Source organism: Sarcophilus harrisii, chromosome 4 (assembly GCF_902635505.1).
Source record: "Sarcophilus harrisii chromosome 4, mSarHar1.11, whole genome shotgun sequence".
Taxonomy (NCBI): Eukaryota; Metazoa; Chordata; class Mammalia; order Dasyuromorphia; family Dasyuridae; genus Sarcophilus; species Sarcophilus harrisii.
This window is the reverse complement of record NC_045429.1, coordinates 74196947-74215035: the sequence shown is the minus strand read 5'-3', so window position 1 is coordinate 74215035 and position 18089 is coordinate 74196947. Positions and strand designations below refer to the sequence as shown.

At 32.3% G+C, this 18089-nt stretch overlaps 1 protein-coding gene across 11 annotated transcripts in view; it reads right to left on the bottom strand.

Moving 5' to 3' along the window:
* Positions 1 to 18089, bottom strand: part of SWT1 (SWT1 RNA endoribonuclease homolog) — a 133668-nt gene that overhangs the window by 85872 nt on the left and 29707 nt on the right. For all 11 annotated transcript variants that reach the window (XR_004229305.1, XR_004229307.1, XR_004229306.1 and 8 more), the window contains exons 10-12: positions 14197 to 14290; positions 7269 to 7417; positions 5457 to 5620 (exon numbers count right to left, since the gene is read on the bottom strand). Coding sequence is in view for 6 of the 11 variants with exons in the window: in XM_031937034.1 (XP_031792894.1) it covers positions 5457 to 5620; positions 7269 to 7417; positions 14197 to 14290 (407 nt within the window). In the remaining 5 variants the exon portion in view is untranslated. The remainder of the gene's footprint in view (positions 1 to 5456; positions 5621 to 7268; positions 7418 to 14196; positions 14291 to 18089) is intronic.

Genomic DNA, 18089 nt, shown 5'->3' with positions numbered 1-18089 from the left:
TCTCATCATGAATGAAATGAGAAAAAAAAATACCATAGTTAAGTGAAGAATGCCTCAGGTTTATTTTGAAAAGACACAAAAGAATTGGTAAAGTTGTTTTCATCATGAACTCAAACAATAAGAAACATAATTTCAAGTGACACTTTGTCATGTTGTCTTTTAATTCTCTTAAGCATAAGCAACAAAGTCACAAAATACATGAAGTTTAGATGTCAACATCTGGTATAATAAATAAAGTAAAAAAACTAAGAATTTGACAAGATCTTCTAAATCCAGTCAACATACACTTGGAAATACTTTGACTCGTGTAAAGTTAGGCATAGTGAAGGATGGAATGTTGGAAAAATATGATTCAGGTTTAGGAAATGGAAGAAACCTAAGGCTTATAGTCTATTTGGAAGCCTTAGGGCTATATATCATTAATATTTTCCTTAAAAAGCAAAGCAAAAGGTAACAGACATGACAAGCAATAAATTATCACTGAATTTTAACAGTTAGAAAATGACAAAATGATTTTGAGTCATATCAGAATCAACTGTGTATAATCATATTATTAACTAGATGGAAGAAAGCTCAAAATTAATACCAAATCAGAAGATAAAAATCCTGCACAAAAATAGCAGCCTTCAAAGTGACCTATTGAAACAAATCACTGAAAAAGCTTAGTGCCTGGTGCTAGACTTAGAGTCAAAAGAACTGAGTGCAGATCCTGCCTCAAATACTTACTAGCTGTGTGACTCAAGGCAAATGATTTTATCTCTTTCAGTCTGTTTCTTTATCTGTAAAATGAGGATAATAAGAGCACCTATTTCACAGGGTTGTAATAATGTGATAATATCCTTAACCTATTATATAAATGTTATTATTATATTGAAAAATTCCAAATGGAAAAAGTATAGCTATTGACCTTGAATATAATTATTTCTTGCAAAAGTTCAACTGGCACAAAGCATCTGTCATAATGGGAAAACAAAAAAGATCTAGAAATTATCATAGATAGAAAACATTCAAAATCCTTACCAAACAGAAAGGATATTGGTCAAGAATAATCACAGCCTAACAAAAAACAAGGGCTTCAACAGCCATCTAATCCAACAAAATACATATCTTCAAAAATAATTTCATCTATAGCATTCCTGTAGTCATTTAGCCACTGCCTAAAAATCTTCAAAGAAAGAAAATGCAGAAATATTTCAGATATTTCACTTGTCTCCACACTAAGAACAGACCCCCAAAAGGATATGATAAATCATGAGATGGAAAGGATAGACTTCCATTCCAAGTCTTCTGAAGTAACTAGTCATGGGTTCTGTCTCCAATATCACCACATTGGCCATTCCCCTCTTATAGTTCCCCATTCCAACGCTTCCTTCCCTCTGCTATAAAAACTTTCATCTCTGGTCTTCTGAGTCATACCCTCAGGTAAGCAATAACCGAATGGCTATACAAACATGCAAAGAAAGCACCATTAGAAAAAAATCCTACTTTTCCCAACATATCCACCACTGCCCCTAACCACCTCAAGGTTCTGGCAGGTATCCCTTTGCTGTCCTCAAAGGCAGCTCTCAAACCCAGGATAATAATTACAAAAAGAGTATCATTCCTCTTCCTTCCCATCTACAAATTTCCTACCCCAAAATTCTATTTTTTGTTTTGGGTAGCTCAGAGTGTCATAGGATAAATAGGAATCAAGCTGCTTTGTAGATTTTATTAAATAATCTTTCCATAAAACCCACCCACCTTTCCTTTTCTCTATTTTTGCCAGGGGCAACACTATCTTTTTAGTCATACATGTTCACTATCTCAGGGTCATCTTCAACTCCTCATTTTTCCTCAACCCACATCTCCAATCAATTGCCAAAATCTTGTCATTTCTACCTCCATTTCTCACACAACCATCATCCTACTTTAGGCCATCATCACCTTTCATTTGAACTATTCAAACAACCTCCTACTTGGTCTATCTCAAATTTCTTCCTATGTCAATTCACTGAAGTTGCCATAAAGTACAGGTGTAATCCTATTGGCTCTCCTACTTCAGTTATAAGCCCCTTTAGCTCCCTAGGATCTCTACTCTAGGATCAAATTGACTCTAGGATCAAAAACCATTTTATCTTTACCTCAAGCTTTTTACATTTCTATGTTTAATGTCTATAATGTAAATGCTAATTAATATAGTTAACACTTTCTATATAACTCAAATGAGTATATATATACATATTAAAGACAAGTGAGTAACAAAGTCTGGAGATCAATGGTTTACAATTCAGATTCAATTATGTAACAATGCATAGGAGAATGAAGATTATCAACAGTATTTTTTCTCTCTAAACATTAAAAAGAATGCGAAAGCAAAATAAGCTGGAGAAAGCTTAGTCTGAGACTCACCTCTAAGAAGAATCAAAAGTTTCTTGTACAACATAACTTAAGAATAATAAAATACTAAAAGAATGCCATCTATTACTATGTTCAAAAAGGTATATAAAAAACATATGTAATTACCAACCTATATACTTACTTTTTTCAAGATGAACTTAATTATCAAAAGTAGCTTTGATAAAAATATAAGGAAGTAAACTTTTGCAAATTGCTTTCTGTACCTGATCACAATTCACAGACACATAATTGACAAAAAGGTACAAAGGACTTTAAAAATTCACTTGTTTATAGATTAACTTTTAAAAGCCAAAGACCCACAATAGATTTAACTTTAAAGACTGGCAACATAAAGTTTCTCGTGCATTATTTTAGATTCAAAAATTTAATTCGATTTGATAAACATTTAGTAAGCACTTATAGCACTATTAGGCACTAATACAAAGAAAAAAATAGAATGTTCCTACCCTCAAGGAACTTAGATGTCAATATAAGGACATATAAGCTAATACAAATATTCAAAAAGTAATTTCAAGAGGAGAAAACCCTATCAACTTGGAAAGATTAGATTGATCTAAGAGCTGATCCCTGAACTAGGCTTTGAAGGAAACTCAGGATTCTAAGGGAACTATAAGGAACGAGTCCATTTTAGATGCTGATGGACCACATGCAAAAGAATTGAAAGGCAGGAATTAAAATGTTGAGCATGAGGAACAGTTAGCAAGGCAAGTTTGCCTACAGAGTACATAAAGAGATCTAACATGAAATAAAACTGAAAAGATAAGTGGGACCCATATCATAGAACATATTCTGTCCTACAAAGCATTTTATATTTTAACCTAGAGATAATAGAAAACTACTGAAGATTTTTAAGAAGAGGAGTGACCTGATCAAGTTTTAGAAATATCAATTTGGCAACTACACAAAAGATGTATTGGAAAGAGGAGAACTGAAGCACAAAGAAAAATTAAAAAGTTATTTTAATAGTCCAGGCAAAATATAATGAGGACTTTGTTACCAGCTATGTGAAAAGATAGAAGGGGGTAGACGTGATGGATGCTATGAAAGCAGATAACTTGGCTACTGATTAGGTATCAGAAATAAGGGGGGAAAGCCAAGGTTGCCAACCTTGAAAGCATAGTGGTAGCCCCAGCATAATAAAGAACTTTAGAAGAGATAATTTTGAAAGAATATATACCCAAGTTCTATTCTGAAAATATTAAAGTGTATATGTATTGGACATCAAGGTGGGAAAGTCTTAATGATCCTGATATTATGTAGGGCAGGGGTTCATTGAGAAGATCAAGAATAGATACAGAGATTTGGGAGTCATCTTCATAGAGATGGAATTGAATGCTTGAGATGACCCAGTGAAAGGAATGTAGAGGGAAAACTACCAGAGATTTTTCAAAAGAGGAAGGACTTAATTCAAGTTTCAGAAATATCAATTAGGTAACTATGTAGAAGATGTATTGGAGAGCTGAAGCAAGAAGAAAAATTAGAAAGTTATTTTAACAGTACAGACAAAAAGGGATGGGACTATATCATAGAGAGACGAAAAAAAGAGAAAAGAACATATTTGTACAAAAATATTTATAGCAGCTCTTGTTGTAGTGTCTAAGAATTAAAAATCGACAGGATGTTCATTAATTGGGAAATAGCTGAACAAGTTTGTGACATATGATTAGAATGGAGCATTATTGTCCTATTTTTTAAAATGACCTGAATTTCAGAAAAACCTGTAAAAACTTAAACTGATATAGAATGAAATGAGCAACATTTACATAGTAATAGTAATACTGTGTACTGAACTATGGCTGACTTAGTTCTTCTCAGAAATACAATGATCCAAGACAATTTCTTAAAAGACAGAAGAGAAAAAAAAAAACTGTTATCTGAATACAGACCAAAGCATATTATTTTTCACTTTTTTTCTTTGAGCTTTCTTATACAAAATGATTGATATGAAAATGTTTTATAGAACTGCACATGTATAACCTATACTTATTGCTTGTTGTCTCTGGGAGAGACAGAATGTGGAACTTGAAATTTTAAAAAGAAAAATGTTAAAAATTATTTTTACTTGTAACTGGAGGAAAATAAAATTTTTAAAGGATTACTTTTTTTTTAAAGTAAGGTATTCAGAAATTATGCTTTCTTCAGCCAAAAGAGAATTCTGATCATAAAAAATATATTTTTTATTTTTAGAAAAGATGATTTCAAAATTCCTACAAAAATATAATAAGATAAATTTTTTGTTGGAGGGGATGTGAGAAAACTGAGATACTGGTTCATTGTTGGTGGAATTGTGAAATGATCCAACCATTCTGGAGAGCAATCTGGAACTATTTCCAAAGGGGCTATAAAAGTATAAATACTCTTAAACCTAACAGTATCACTACTGGGTCTGTATCCCAAGGAAAACATAAAGGAGGGAAAAGGACCCACATGTGCAAAAATTTTTGTAGCAGCTCTTTTTATGGTAACAAAAAATTGGAAAATGAGTAGATGTCCATCAATTGGGGAATGGCTGAATAAATTGGGATATATTTAGATAATGGAATATTATAGTTCTATAATAAATGATGAACGAGGTAATTTTAGAAAGGCCTGGAAAGATTTACACAAACTGATGTGAGGCTAAACAAACAGAATCAAGAAGACATTGTACACAATAACAACAAAAATATGTAATGATAAAACTGTGAAAGATTTGGTTCTTGTCAGTGAGCAGGTCAGTGATTCAAAGCAATCTCAATAGACAGACTTTGGACAGAAAATGCCATCTGCATCCAGGAAAAAAAAAATTATGGAGAATTACTGTAAATCAACACATGCTATGTTCACTTCTTTTTTCTGTTTTCTTTTTTTCTCCCATGGTTTTTCCCTTTTGCTTTGATTTTTCTCTCCCAACACGATTCATAAAGCAATGTGTATTTAAAAAAAAAAAAAAAAAAAAGATAAATTTTTAATCACACTAAAGTCAATATCATTTCACTTAAGTAATTTCTTCTGGATTACAAAACTCATTCTTCAATTTTGACAAGAAATTTTCAGTCAATTCTTGTTGAAATAATCACCTCCAGCCAGAGGTCTCCAAAAGCAATTTTCATTTCTGTTTCTAATATAGAAGATAGAGCTGTTCCGAGACATTTTTCAAGCTCAGAAATAATACTTTCAAGTAGAATGGCCATTCCAGATGATACAGTATTTCCCTTGCAGCTTTTCTCCTGGGGTTTTGTATCTGGAAAATAAAATTTGAGGGTTTTAAGATTCTATAATATATAAAAAACAAGTTGATATCATTTTTAAAATACTAAAACCATAACTGATCTCTTTTTCTAATAGCTTGTTATCTATAAGCACCAAGAAAATATCAGAAATAATCAACCATTAGATATAGAAATAACAAGTACAATTAAAATGCTGTTACAAACAGGTTTCATGTTTTAGTTTTTTTCTAACTAAAAAAAAAATTGAATGGGGCTGCTCTAATCTAGATAAATAAGATTTGTGCATTACCTAGACTACTAGCAACTGCTGTGCCAAAGTTAGTAAAAGCTATCTAATCTTTTAGTAAAAGTATCAAAATTAATACATATGCTTGGGACTGATATGAAACTACTTCTAAGCAGTTTATTTAATGAATCTTCAGTCATGAAAAAAATTACTTTTTATGATTTTAGCCCAGAGCAATGATTTGTTTAAAAAAAAATCCACAAATCTGTTATTTGATTAGTCATTCTATTTCCTTTACATTCTTTTTATTAGTTCATTTAAAATTATTTTCATCATAACTTAATACCATTTAATTGATACATTTTTTTAAAACCTTAAATATAATTTCTCTATGGTCAAACTCAAAATATTTGAAGTTTATCTATAATAATTCTATAGATAAAATAGAATAAAAAATTTATCTCCAATTTGTTAAACTGAAAATTTTCACCAAGGGCAAAAGAGCAGAATACACGAATACACACACACACACACCATTTACTATATGTGATCATATTAAAGATTGGAAGATGGGCTATCTACCTAACGACCATATTACTCATGGTCTCGTTTGATGTTGAATACCACCAAGTGTTTTGATAGAAGGGGAAAAATTATTTTGTCAAAGGAGATTAGGAAAAACGTTATTATTACTATTAGTAGTAAACAATAATGGCTAGTATTTATAAATTGCTTAAAGCTTCACAAAACTCTGTAAAATAAGTTACCTGATTTGATCTTCACAACAACGCTGAGTTGGGTGCTATTATTATTCCCATTTTACAGATGGAGAAATTTAGGCTGAGAGGCCAAGTGAAATCTAGGGTCACACAGCTGAGATATGTATGAAGCAGAAGTGGGTCTCAAGTCTTGCTGATCTTAAGTGCAGGACTCCATTTATTAGGCAACCTCATGAATAGTAAATAAGCAACAGCATCCACCCTCCCTGCTTCTACATTATTTATTTGGCATGAAAAACTGTACTATTATAGGATTCCTGCAAAAACCTACATTTTAAGTGAGTACAATATTCAGAACAAATTGTTAAAACTGAAAGAACATCCATAAAATTCAAATTGTTTCTAATCTGTTTGTTCAATCATATCTATTCTCAGAGGATTATGAAAAGTAATTTTATACCACAATTAAACTTGACTAGTAGCTCATATGCCTTTAAAACAATCACCCAGTTCAAACTTATTTTTTAAATTCAAAATTTCTTTTATACTATGAATTTAACCTACATGAGCCTTTTATGCTAAGAATAGAGATTCTATATGAACCTCTATTATGTTTAGTGAGATAAAGAATATTAATTACAAACGTCGAAGGCTACTGATGATTATTGTATACTGATGCTACTTATTGAAATATAAATATAAGAACACACTAACCTGCTTTGATGTACTGATTAGAAACATGTGGTTGATTGTCCACAGTTACTGATTTGGGACTGAGATTCAGCAACTCTGCACTTAATTCCACTTTACTGAGTGATTTTATACCACTTATTATGCTTTTATTGCATAAATTTCTATCATCCCTGTGGGGAAAATTATATTTTTCCTTGTTACAACAAAATGCTACAAAAAGAACATAACAGTATAAAATAACATGAAAAAATAGAACTTAGAAACCAAATAGTCTTAGATGAGATCTGTGATTCTTAAAAAACAAACAAACAAACAAGATGTTTAAAGAATATCTGTCAATCATAAAATTGTTAATGTAAAAAGAGGCATGATATGGTTCTGATTTCATATCTCTTCAACATCCAAATTACTAATATGTTTTTTCAATAAAGTCATAAGAAAGCAAGTCACTTAGACTTAGTATTTTTTTAAATGAACACTTAAAATACTAAGATAAAATAGTAAAATAAACTGGGTAACTTTTAGAAGGCAAAGTCTTGAAGGTTTTTTTTAAGACAAAAGGTAAGTTTTAAAAAAAAAAAACAGGAACACAAAGGTTAAAACATAAAAGATCATAAAGGTTACTTATATGTGCAAATATAAAAAGTAAAAACAGAAAAAGAAAATATTTGAAAATAGAAATGGAAAATAAGAAAGGACAATGTGAGGAATGTATAAGTGAACTGTTTTTCAAAGAGAGAACATACCTTGGAGTTTCTAATAGCCTAATCAGAATTCTGACATATCCACTATATTGGGAAACACCAACAAGTACAGTAAATATAAGACTTTTTATTTAAAGCCCACAACATTTAAAAATAAGCCACTTATAAATTCAGCCACTAAACTAAATTTAGCCTTGTCTCGTACAATCAAGTCTCAAAATTACCACTGCCTTCACCTTAGGGCTTCATCAAACATTACAAAATACAAGATAAAATTTAAAGATTTTAAGTTACTATTATTTTCAGTAATTAATTCTAACTATCTTATCAATTGAAACTATTTCAGATTTCAATGTGCACCAAAAGCAATTGCAGAATGATGTCTGACTAGCCTTAAAATTAATAATGTACATGTCCTATGGAAAATGATTATTAATTTTTCTTCATTTGTAAAATAAAAAATCATTTCCTCCAAATTAAGAAAAATGGTAATACTTCACTGCATATGAAAATCTCAAAAAGTTAACTAATTTCTATGAATATTTCTTGATGAGAACTGCTATCTCTTAATATTTTAAATGCCCACTTTAGGAATGAAACTAAAAGCTACAACTTAATACTTCTCTTTATACTTTAATTGTTTCTTCTTCAATTTGGACAAAGAAACCAAAATAAATGTGTGTTGATAAGAATAAGACAGTTAAGAAATAAAATAACATCTTACAGATAATTTCATTTAAATAAAGAAAAAAAAAAGTCTAATTCTATACTTAGAGACAGATAGTTTGAATTCCAGCATAGCTCAGATGCTTGCTGGCTATATTATCTCAAAGCAAGTCATTAACTTCCACAGATGATGAAATATAAAATATCAGACTCTGAGGATTGCTTTAACAACTTTATAAACTTTAAAGAGATATATAAATGAAAATATAAGTTATTACTTGGAGACACTTCCACTTATCTAAACTTGTTTTGTGATTGTTTACTAAAGATTCATTCATGAAAACAGTAGCAAAAGTAAAGCAACTAAAATGCAATTATAATATATTCAACGAGAATTATTGTACTCAGATTATCTTAGCAAAATTTGCTTACTATAGAAAAGTCTGAAATTTATATATTAAAGTTTGATTGTAATTCAAGTATAGATAAATACATTTTCTTTATAAAATATTAAGACCCCTGGGCAGCTAGCTAGCTGGTGCCATGAACAGAGCACTGGCCCTGAAATCAGGAGGACATGAGATCAAATTCAGCCTCAGACACACAAAACTTGCTCTATCACTTAATCCCAATTGTCTCACCCCCCCCAAAAAAAATTAAGTTCCTAAGACAATTCACAAGTGCAAAAATATAGGGATTTTTCTTACTTCTGAGCTATCTCTAATGATCCCCATTTATTCTTCCTCCTACCAAGTCCTGGGGATTGACCAGATATTTTCCTTTGTCTACAATCCACTGCTTTCTTTCAGGTGTATTTCACTTCTCCTAAGCCCACCAATGTACATAATAATTATTATGTTGTTATTGGAATCTTCTCAAAGACCAACCCAACCTGCATGAGGTTAAAGAAGGAGCAACACAAAGGAGATGCCAGACAAGATGCCAGGTTTGGGGGATACTTCTGAGTGGGGCAGTACCCCAGGCATTGTGATGAAATTTCTACTACAAATCTAAGCTTACTCAAAACCATAGTGATGATGAGATAACAATAAGAGGAGAAAAGTAAGTGATCCTTCTTTGTGTTCTGGAAAAAAACAAGAAGATGAAGACTTCATTATGTGGCGATACTCTATGAGAAAAAAATTGAAAACAGCTTTTTTAAGAGGTATTCTCAGACAAAGCTGCATAATACAGAAATTAGGTCAATCATTTTTTCAATAAAACAGCTGTGTTCCTAAGCCTAGATTAGAGAAAATAAGAATGAAATTGAGATACTACAAAAGGTAATGTTAAGAACTAGAAATCACTGAAAATCTTCATTTAAGAATGCTAGAAATTACACCTACTGCCAAATGGGTGGCTAAAGTAGAACCAAAACCTCAAATTACTTTGGAAAAGAGCTGGACATACTTAAGACTAGAATTCCAAAAAGGCCTTTTTGAGGTTGACAGCATAAACCTAATTAGCAGACTAACAATACCAAAATAGTGTAATTTAAAAGGGATAGCATCTTTCTAATGATCACAAGTGCACTGTCTTACAGCATCTGACAATAAAACAAAGCACCAATAATCAATGGTAGTCTGATGCTGTTAACAAGAACCACAAAAGAAAAATTAGGACTATTAAGCAACACTGACAATCTTAACAGACAGCTTGTACTGTCTGTTATACAACACCAGGAAAAAGTGACTTGATATTCCAATTGATAAATGGTCAAAAGATATGAAAGACAATTTTTAGATGAAGAAACTACAGTCATTTCTAGCCATATGAAAAAAATTCTCATGATGAGAGAAATTCAAATTAAGACAATTCTAAGGTACTACATCTCTCAGATGAGCTAAGATGACAGGAAAAGATAATGATCAATGTTGGAAGGGATGTGGGAAAACACTAATACATTGCTGGTAGAGTTGTGAACTAATTCAAACATTCAGAAAAGCAATCTGGAACAATGCCCAAAGGGCTATATAACTTGTATTCCCTTTGACCCAGCAGTGCTATTACTAGACCTACATGTATCCTAAGGAAATCATACAGGAGGGAAAAAGATCCACACGTGCAAAAATGTTTGTAGTAGTTTTTTTTGCAGTAGCAAAAAATTGGAAAATGAGTGGATGTTCATCAATTGGAGAATGGCTGAACAAGCTGTGGTATAGGAGGGTAATGAAATATTATTGTTCTATAAAAATAATCAGCAGGATGATTTCAGAGAGGCCTGGAGAGACTTACATGCACTGATGCTAAGGGAAATGAGCAGAACCAAGAGAATACTATACATATAAGATTATCTGATGATCAACTGTGCTGAACTTGGCTCTTCTGATAATTCCAATTGACTTGGGATGAAAAATTCCATCTACTTCCATAGAGAACTATGGAGATTGAATGTAGATTAAAGCATAGTATTTTCATTGCTTTATTTGTTTTTTTCTCTCATGGGTTTTTTTTTTTTTAACTTTTGGTCTGATTTTTCTTGCACAATGACAAAAATGGAAATATGTTTAAAAGAACTGCACATATTTAATTATGTCAGGTTACTTATTGCAGTGGGCAGAAGAGATAAGAATAGGAGGGAGAAAATTTTGGAACACAAAGTCTTACAAAAACAAATGTTGAAAATTATCTTTACACATATTTGAAAAATATACTACTGAAGAAATGATTGAAAGAGCTATCGAAGATCTACAAAAGATAAATGGAAGACTGAGTGATGTTTATTTGGGCTGATAATGTATAGTAGAAAATTTAAAATTCCATTTATCAACTATTTAAAGGCAACAGAAAATTTTTGCAGAGAGGAATATAACAACCAAAAGCATATCAAAAATTCTAGATCCCTTAATGAGCATCTAAATGCAAAAACTATAAAACTGTACAAGAGTAAGCCAAAGCCTAAGGAGTCTCACAAAGAATGTAAATTATCTTGAGTAAATGTAAACTGCAAATGAAGCTCCAACTATCCTAGGAGAAAATTTGCATGTAACCTCTGGGCGAGTCTATCACTGTGCCTTTTTTGTTCTGTTTCTATAAAACCCCTCCTTGGTTAGGGTTGGTGTGACAATACACAATGTTATTACTCTGTCCTACTAATGCCCAAGACAACTGGCCTCTTATGAGTAAACTTCCTCAAACAACGCAATGAACCTAATGAACCCTAATAAACCTTATTAATAATAACCAAGCTGGTATGAGACTCCTTTTCTTTGATATTCTCAGTATTCTCTGAAAGGATATGGCTACTCTAAAACTGGCATAAAAATCAAAAAACAACAAAACACACACACACACACACACACACACACCCCAAAATCAAAAATTTTAGCCAAGAAGCTAGAGATGCTAAAAAATTAAAGCAAAGGTAGATCCCCTAAAGAAGAGGACATAGTAAATTCCTATGATTTTTTAAAAGTTTTTTGAGTATATACCTTTACCAGTAAAAACCATTTGGGCAGGTAATCCTTGTTTTCCTTCATGCTTTAAATCCAGCAATACTTTCTATATAAAAGCTTTCCTTAATCTATCTTGCCAATGTCTTCCTCTAAAATAATCTAGTCTCTAGTTTGTATGTATTGCATTAACAACTATGTATGCATACAATGTCATTTCTCAAAAGCATAGATTCTCTTATAGTTTTCTGTGGATACCCAGTACCTAAGCGTAATGACAAGCATTTAATCATTTAATAAATATTTATTGATTTATCATCACTCTCCACTAGCCCTTGAACTAATTTGCTTCTGTCACCTCTGCCTCCAGATCTCCCCATCGTCTTCTTCAAGCCTTTCTCTGCCCCTAGTCTTTTGCTTAATCTATATCTTTGTGTAAAGACAAGCTACTCAAATAACCAATAACATATATAATGTCTTTGCTGATTACTGCAAAACCTCTAATTCAGTTCTGCACTCATGATTTATTTGTATACTATAAGTATAGAGTATTTCAGATTTACCAGCAAATTTTTCTCACTTCAGGGCCACTATAGTACTACCCAATTTTATATCTACTATTACTTCTCTAAAGCACAACTATGACTTTCAAAATAAAGACTCAGAACATCTCATTAACTACACAGTGCAGATGGCTAATTTGGACTTGATAATGTAAAATACTTGATGTAGGTCAAAGAAAGGTTTCAAGCTTGAACCCAGAGCTCACACTGAAAAGCAAATAAAGGAAGTACCTACAAACATCCTGTTACCTTCCACAAAAGAAACAAAGTTAAAAAAAAAAAAAAATCAAGAAGGAAAAGACTATTTCAATAAACTTATTGGCATTCTGATATCAAAGCTGAATGAGACAAAACAAGTTTAAAGCATATAACATGTATACCACAATAGTGTAAATGTGTGATTTCAGAACTATAAAGTGATGTAAAACAGATTTGAAAAGTAATCGAGAAACAGCTAGGTGGTGCAGTACCTAGAGCACTAGCCTGAGAGTCAGGAGGGACCTGAGTTTAAAACTGACCTCAGAATACTTACTTCCCGGCTGTGTGACCCCAGGCAAGTCACTTAACCCTAAAGGCCTTGTCCAAAAAAAAATTTTTTTTAAGTAATCCAACAACTATCCGCATAATGTAAATGAAACACAGGGCCATCAGCGTATAGTAACTATAAAAACATCAACCCTATGACAACAAAAAGGAAAAAAAAATTCTTAGAATATACTTCATTAAGTAGTATCAAAAGCTAATAATAGTTATAGATCAATGAACTTTTTGAGAGCAAACAAAGGGCCCATGAATCTCTACATGGGGCCCATAAAATTAAGACCCAAAGATTAATGAGATAGAGCATGCCCTCCACATGAACTCAGTCAACAATAGATCAAAGAAGTGTCAAACAATGCCTGAGTCATAAATATTTATTTGTGGTGACAAAGAGTGTAACAACAACACTACAGACCCAAGGCATTGTACCCCAAAACTATAGGAGTTACCATTAAAAAGCATTAACTTAGTTAATAATGCCAATTATGCAAGGAAATATAACACATCATTTGCAGATTAAAATGTAGCACCCTACTGAATAACCAGACATCAACATGGTGGGGACAACACTGGTCCTGAAGTCAGAAGGACTGGAGTTCAAATCCAACCCTAGATACTTAACCCTTCTATCTGCATGACCCTGGGAAAGTCACTTAACTCCAACAGCCTTGTCAAAACAAACAATAAAAAGGCATGACATGGTAGCTAGAATAATATGTCAAAAATCTGCAATATTGCATGGGCTGAAAGATAACAAATCTCAATACTACAAATATAGACCTGGAAATATCTTAGTAAATTCAACCAACAACCTACTGAAAGCATAACACTATCACAAACTGAACTACTATATTTTCCCTATTAACTCATAAGATATTTTAAATAAATGTTAAACACTCCCAAAATACTCAACCTTTCAGCTAGTAAGAACAAAAAAATTTTCAAAGTAGATTACCTGCTCAATGAGGAATAAGGGTTTTGATCTGGAAATGAAGAAATTATCTCACATCCCCACACACATTTTTTATTTCATTCAATTACTGCAGTTTTATACCAAAAAAGGTAAATTGTTCAGGGAACTCACGTGCACAATATGACAACAGCACAAGGAAATAAATTTTGATACTGAAGACAACATTTCAGGACTCTGTCATCATTGTTTTCATCACTCAATCCATCTGCAAATTGAGCAAAAGTAAAAGTCAGCAGGGTATATAATTAGACTGGATACATAAATAATTCATACATAGAAAAATACATTTAATTGAGATCAGAGAGCTATTAAATGGCTATTGTAATATTTCTATTAGTAATTAGTTCTTGGAGAATAAGCTATTTTGGTATGAAACTGCCAAGTGATGGGAAGCCTCCAAGTGAGAACAGAGTAAGAATGATAATGGCTATTGGGGATAATTTATTTCATAAGTTTGTAAGTGACTTAATTTTAGTAATGGATAACTTAAGGATTAAAAATATAGTTGGGGTGGCCAGAATACAAATGACTAGGTTAAAGCGTGTGTGTGTGTGTGTGTGTGTGTGTGTGTGTGTGTGTGTGTGTGTGTTTGGATTAAATTGAAAATACAGTAGTTATTCAGCCTCTATGTACTATGGATAAGTAAGCTAGGATTTTTTGTAGGTGGGTTTAAGTCCTCCTCATCTGCCTGGTACAACTAATAGGATAGCTAGGGAGATAAGAATATTTATATTTAGGGATGGTGAGATCTTGATGTGGGGACAATTTTTTTTTTCACATTACAGGTGAAAAATCATTAAATGAAAAGAGGAGAAAGTGAAAGAATTAAAGGATAGTTGGGTTTCTGTACATAATCTATTTAACATATACTTTAGGGGGCAGCTAGGTGGCACAGTGATAGAGCACCAGCTCTGACATTAGGAGGATCTGAGTTCAATTTGACCTCAGACACTTAATACTTCCTGGCTGTGTGACTCTGGGGAAGTCACTTATTCCCAATTGCCTCAGCAAAAAAAAAAAAACAAACCAAAAAAAAAAAAAAATGCACCTTAGGACACTATAATTTGTGATTAGCTCCACAGAGAAAACATAAAATGTCAGATCTGGAAGAGATCTTAGAGAATATCTCAATCAATTCTATTTTATAGTTGAGAAAAATGAATTACAGTGAGGCAAAGTGAGCTGCCCTCTGTCCAATAGCTATGAAGAGAGAAAGAAGAATCTAATCTCTATTTCCTGATTTTCCAATCTGTACTTTACCACTTTGCTGTGCACTTTTCACAGTTCTCATCATTATTAGTCAATATGTTATGCCGCAGTTCTCAGTTTTTCTAATTATCCTGACCTGACTCAGTTTCTCTGCTTCTCAGTCCTGAAAAACCTCCTCTCCCTCTTTATCAGAATATTTGATAAGGATAAAAGACCTTATGTTTTAGAATATCAGAATGCCTCTCCCCATCCCAAGCTTCTTCAATCCAAACGCCAAATATTATACTTATTGGCTATCTGATCTTAAGCAAATCAATAAACAGCTTAGGGGTTTAGATTCATTATCTGCAAAAAGGGAGGAAGGAAAGAGAGTGGACATTGTGTAAAAAAATTTGGAATTACTACATAATCTTCAATAAAAGGCTGGACTGATTTCCCCTCAAGTAGAGCTAAGAACTTTTGTGATCCCTTCCAATCCCAACATTTTAGGATCCTGTAACAACTGCTCGTGGTCTTGTTCCCAACAAATAATTTTACTTTAAATCTGCCAGATCCCAAAATGAGGTTTTACTAATATGAAGCTCAGCTGAACAATAAGAAAAAACAGAACATTTATCTTATTCTATAATTTAAAAGGGAACTAAGACTATTTTTAGAGCAAAGATTCTTAAACTTTCATTGCTTAGTGAAGTCCTCTGGCAGTCTGCTGAAACCCATGCACCTCTTCTTAGAATGATATTTTTAAACAAGTGAAGGAAATACTAAATTTCAATTTGAGGTGAATGAAAATAAAGATTTGATTTTTTTACCCTAATCAAGTTCAGGAATTTCTAAAATTTATCCATGCATCTTTGTGTGGGTCTGAGAAGCCCCACACTTCTTAAGTTTAAGGAGGAAGTTTAGAAAGGATGGCTGACCATCATTATCACTGTCAGCAAAAGGCATTATATGCTGAATTGGATATGAATTAAGCCAGATTTGAACCCTAAAGAAATCTTCCAGACATAACACCCATTCATATGAACAAAACTATGAGGCACTGAAAATCATGAAAAATACTTATTACAAATGAGAAATTTGGGCAATTTATCATGGCTACTAAATACTTATACATCAAAAAAATCTATTATTTCATCACTGACAGTATTTCCTCTATCCATACAGATTACAACCCCTCTAATATTTTCAAAAGTTACTATAGCCAACAAAAATTCATTATTCAATGGTCAACCTTCTATTGAAGGAAATCTGTTGCCAGATACATTTCCTGTTAGAGCTTACGCCCCGGTACAGACTTTGAGAACCTGGCATAAACATTGTGATGAGTTATCAAAATATTATTTTAATGGAAGAAAATCAAATGACATCACAACAAAAAATTACTCAGATGGAAGTGAAACATAGTTTTCAAAAGAGATACCTCCAAAGTAGAAACAATAAAGAAAAAGGTTTTGAAACCTTTACTGGAATTCCTAATACTATGTATCAAAATAGTATACATAAAAGAGCCAGGAATAATGAACCAGTGAAACTAAAAATCATTTTAAAAAATATCAGGTTTTTTCTTGTGCAACAAGAGAATTGTATAAATATGTACACATATATTGTATTTAAGCTATACTTTAACATGTTTAACATGTATGAGCCTGCTTGCCATCTAGTGAAGGGAGTGGAGGGAAGGAAAGGAAAAGTTGGAACAGAAGTGATTGCAAGGGACAATGTTGAAAAATTACCCATGCATATGTTCTTTCAATAAAAAGCTGTAATAAAAAAAATAGATCGATAGATAGCTATCAGGGACATATGCAGAAAATGAATTCAAAATCTGATTAAAGAGATAAATTAACAGAGGACATCCTAAGACAAAACAAATCACATCTATTTCTAGAGTTTCAGAATAATCCTTTCTATATCAATTAATGACAATGATAATTTTTTTTTAATCTGCATGATAGAGCTTATGTGACAAGTTGTACAGAATACTAAAGTATGTTATAATTTAAATAAAATAGAGACAGAGTGGTAGACTAAAAGGGATACTGTTCTTGGAGTCAGTAGACTTGAATTAGTACATTTACTATCTAGAGGCAAATCCTTAACCTCTCTATGCTACAATTTTCACATCTGTAAAATAGAGATGTGTGTACTAGCTATTTCAAAGGGACTGTCTGAAGACAAGAGCTTTTTAAATCTTAAAGTACTCTACCAATAAACATCATTGTTCATTATGTTCCCAAAATGTTAAGAAAAAAGTATACTGTTAAATAAATAATTCATTATACCTCAAGAATTTCTGAGATATTCTTATTTACAATCATTAAATGGTTGGTTGCTATCCTTTTCTCTCAAAGCGGACCAAAATGACATCTCCTTGGTGGAGCCAAGTTAGTGTATCTGACTGTGGCTGATCAGACCAAAATGATCTCAGAATGCTCTGCCACAGGTCGGACACAAATAATCAATATGAACAATTGAGGTGAATTCTCTAACTTTGCACATCTCTCATTTCTTCTAAGCTAATTCAATCTTCCTTTGCTCATAGAGCACAGAACTTTCTTTGATGAGGGTATACCATGTTGGGCAGTCCTGTGTCAATGTCTCCCGTGTCATACAATCAAACTAAATAGATGACTGATTTCCTTAAAAAGCCCAATTTAATGTCATTTCAGGTTCATTCTACACTTATCCATCCATTAAAATTCTACTTATTGGTAATAATTATACTTTGTGGTTTTCTTTGAAGAACTCAAGGAAGTTTTCTCCAAAATGAACAGTAATACTTCTTCCTGAGCCTA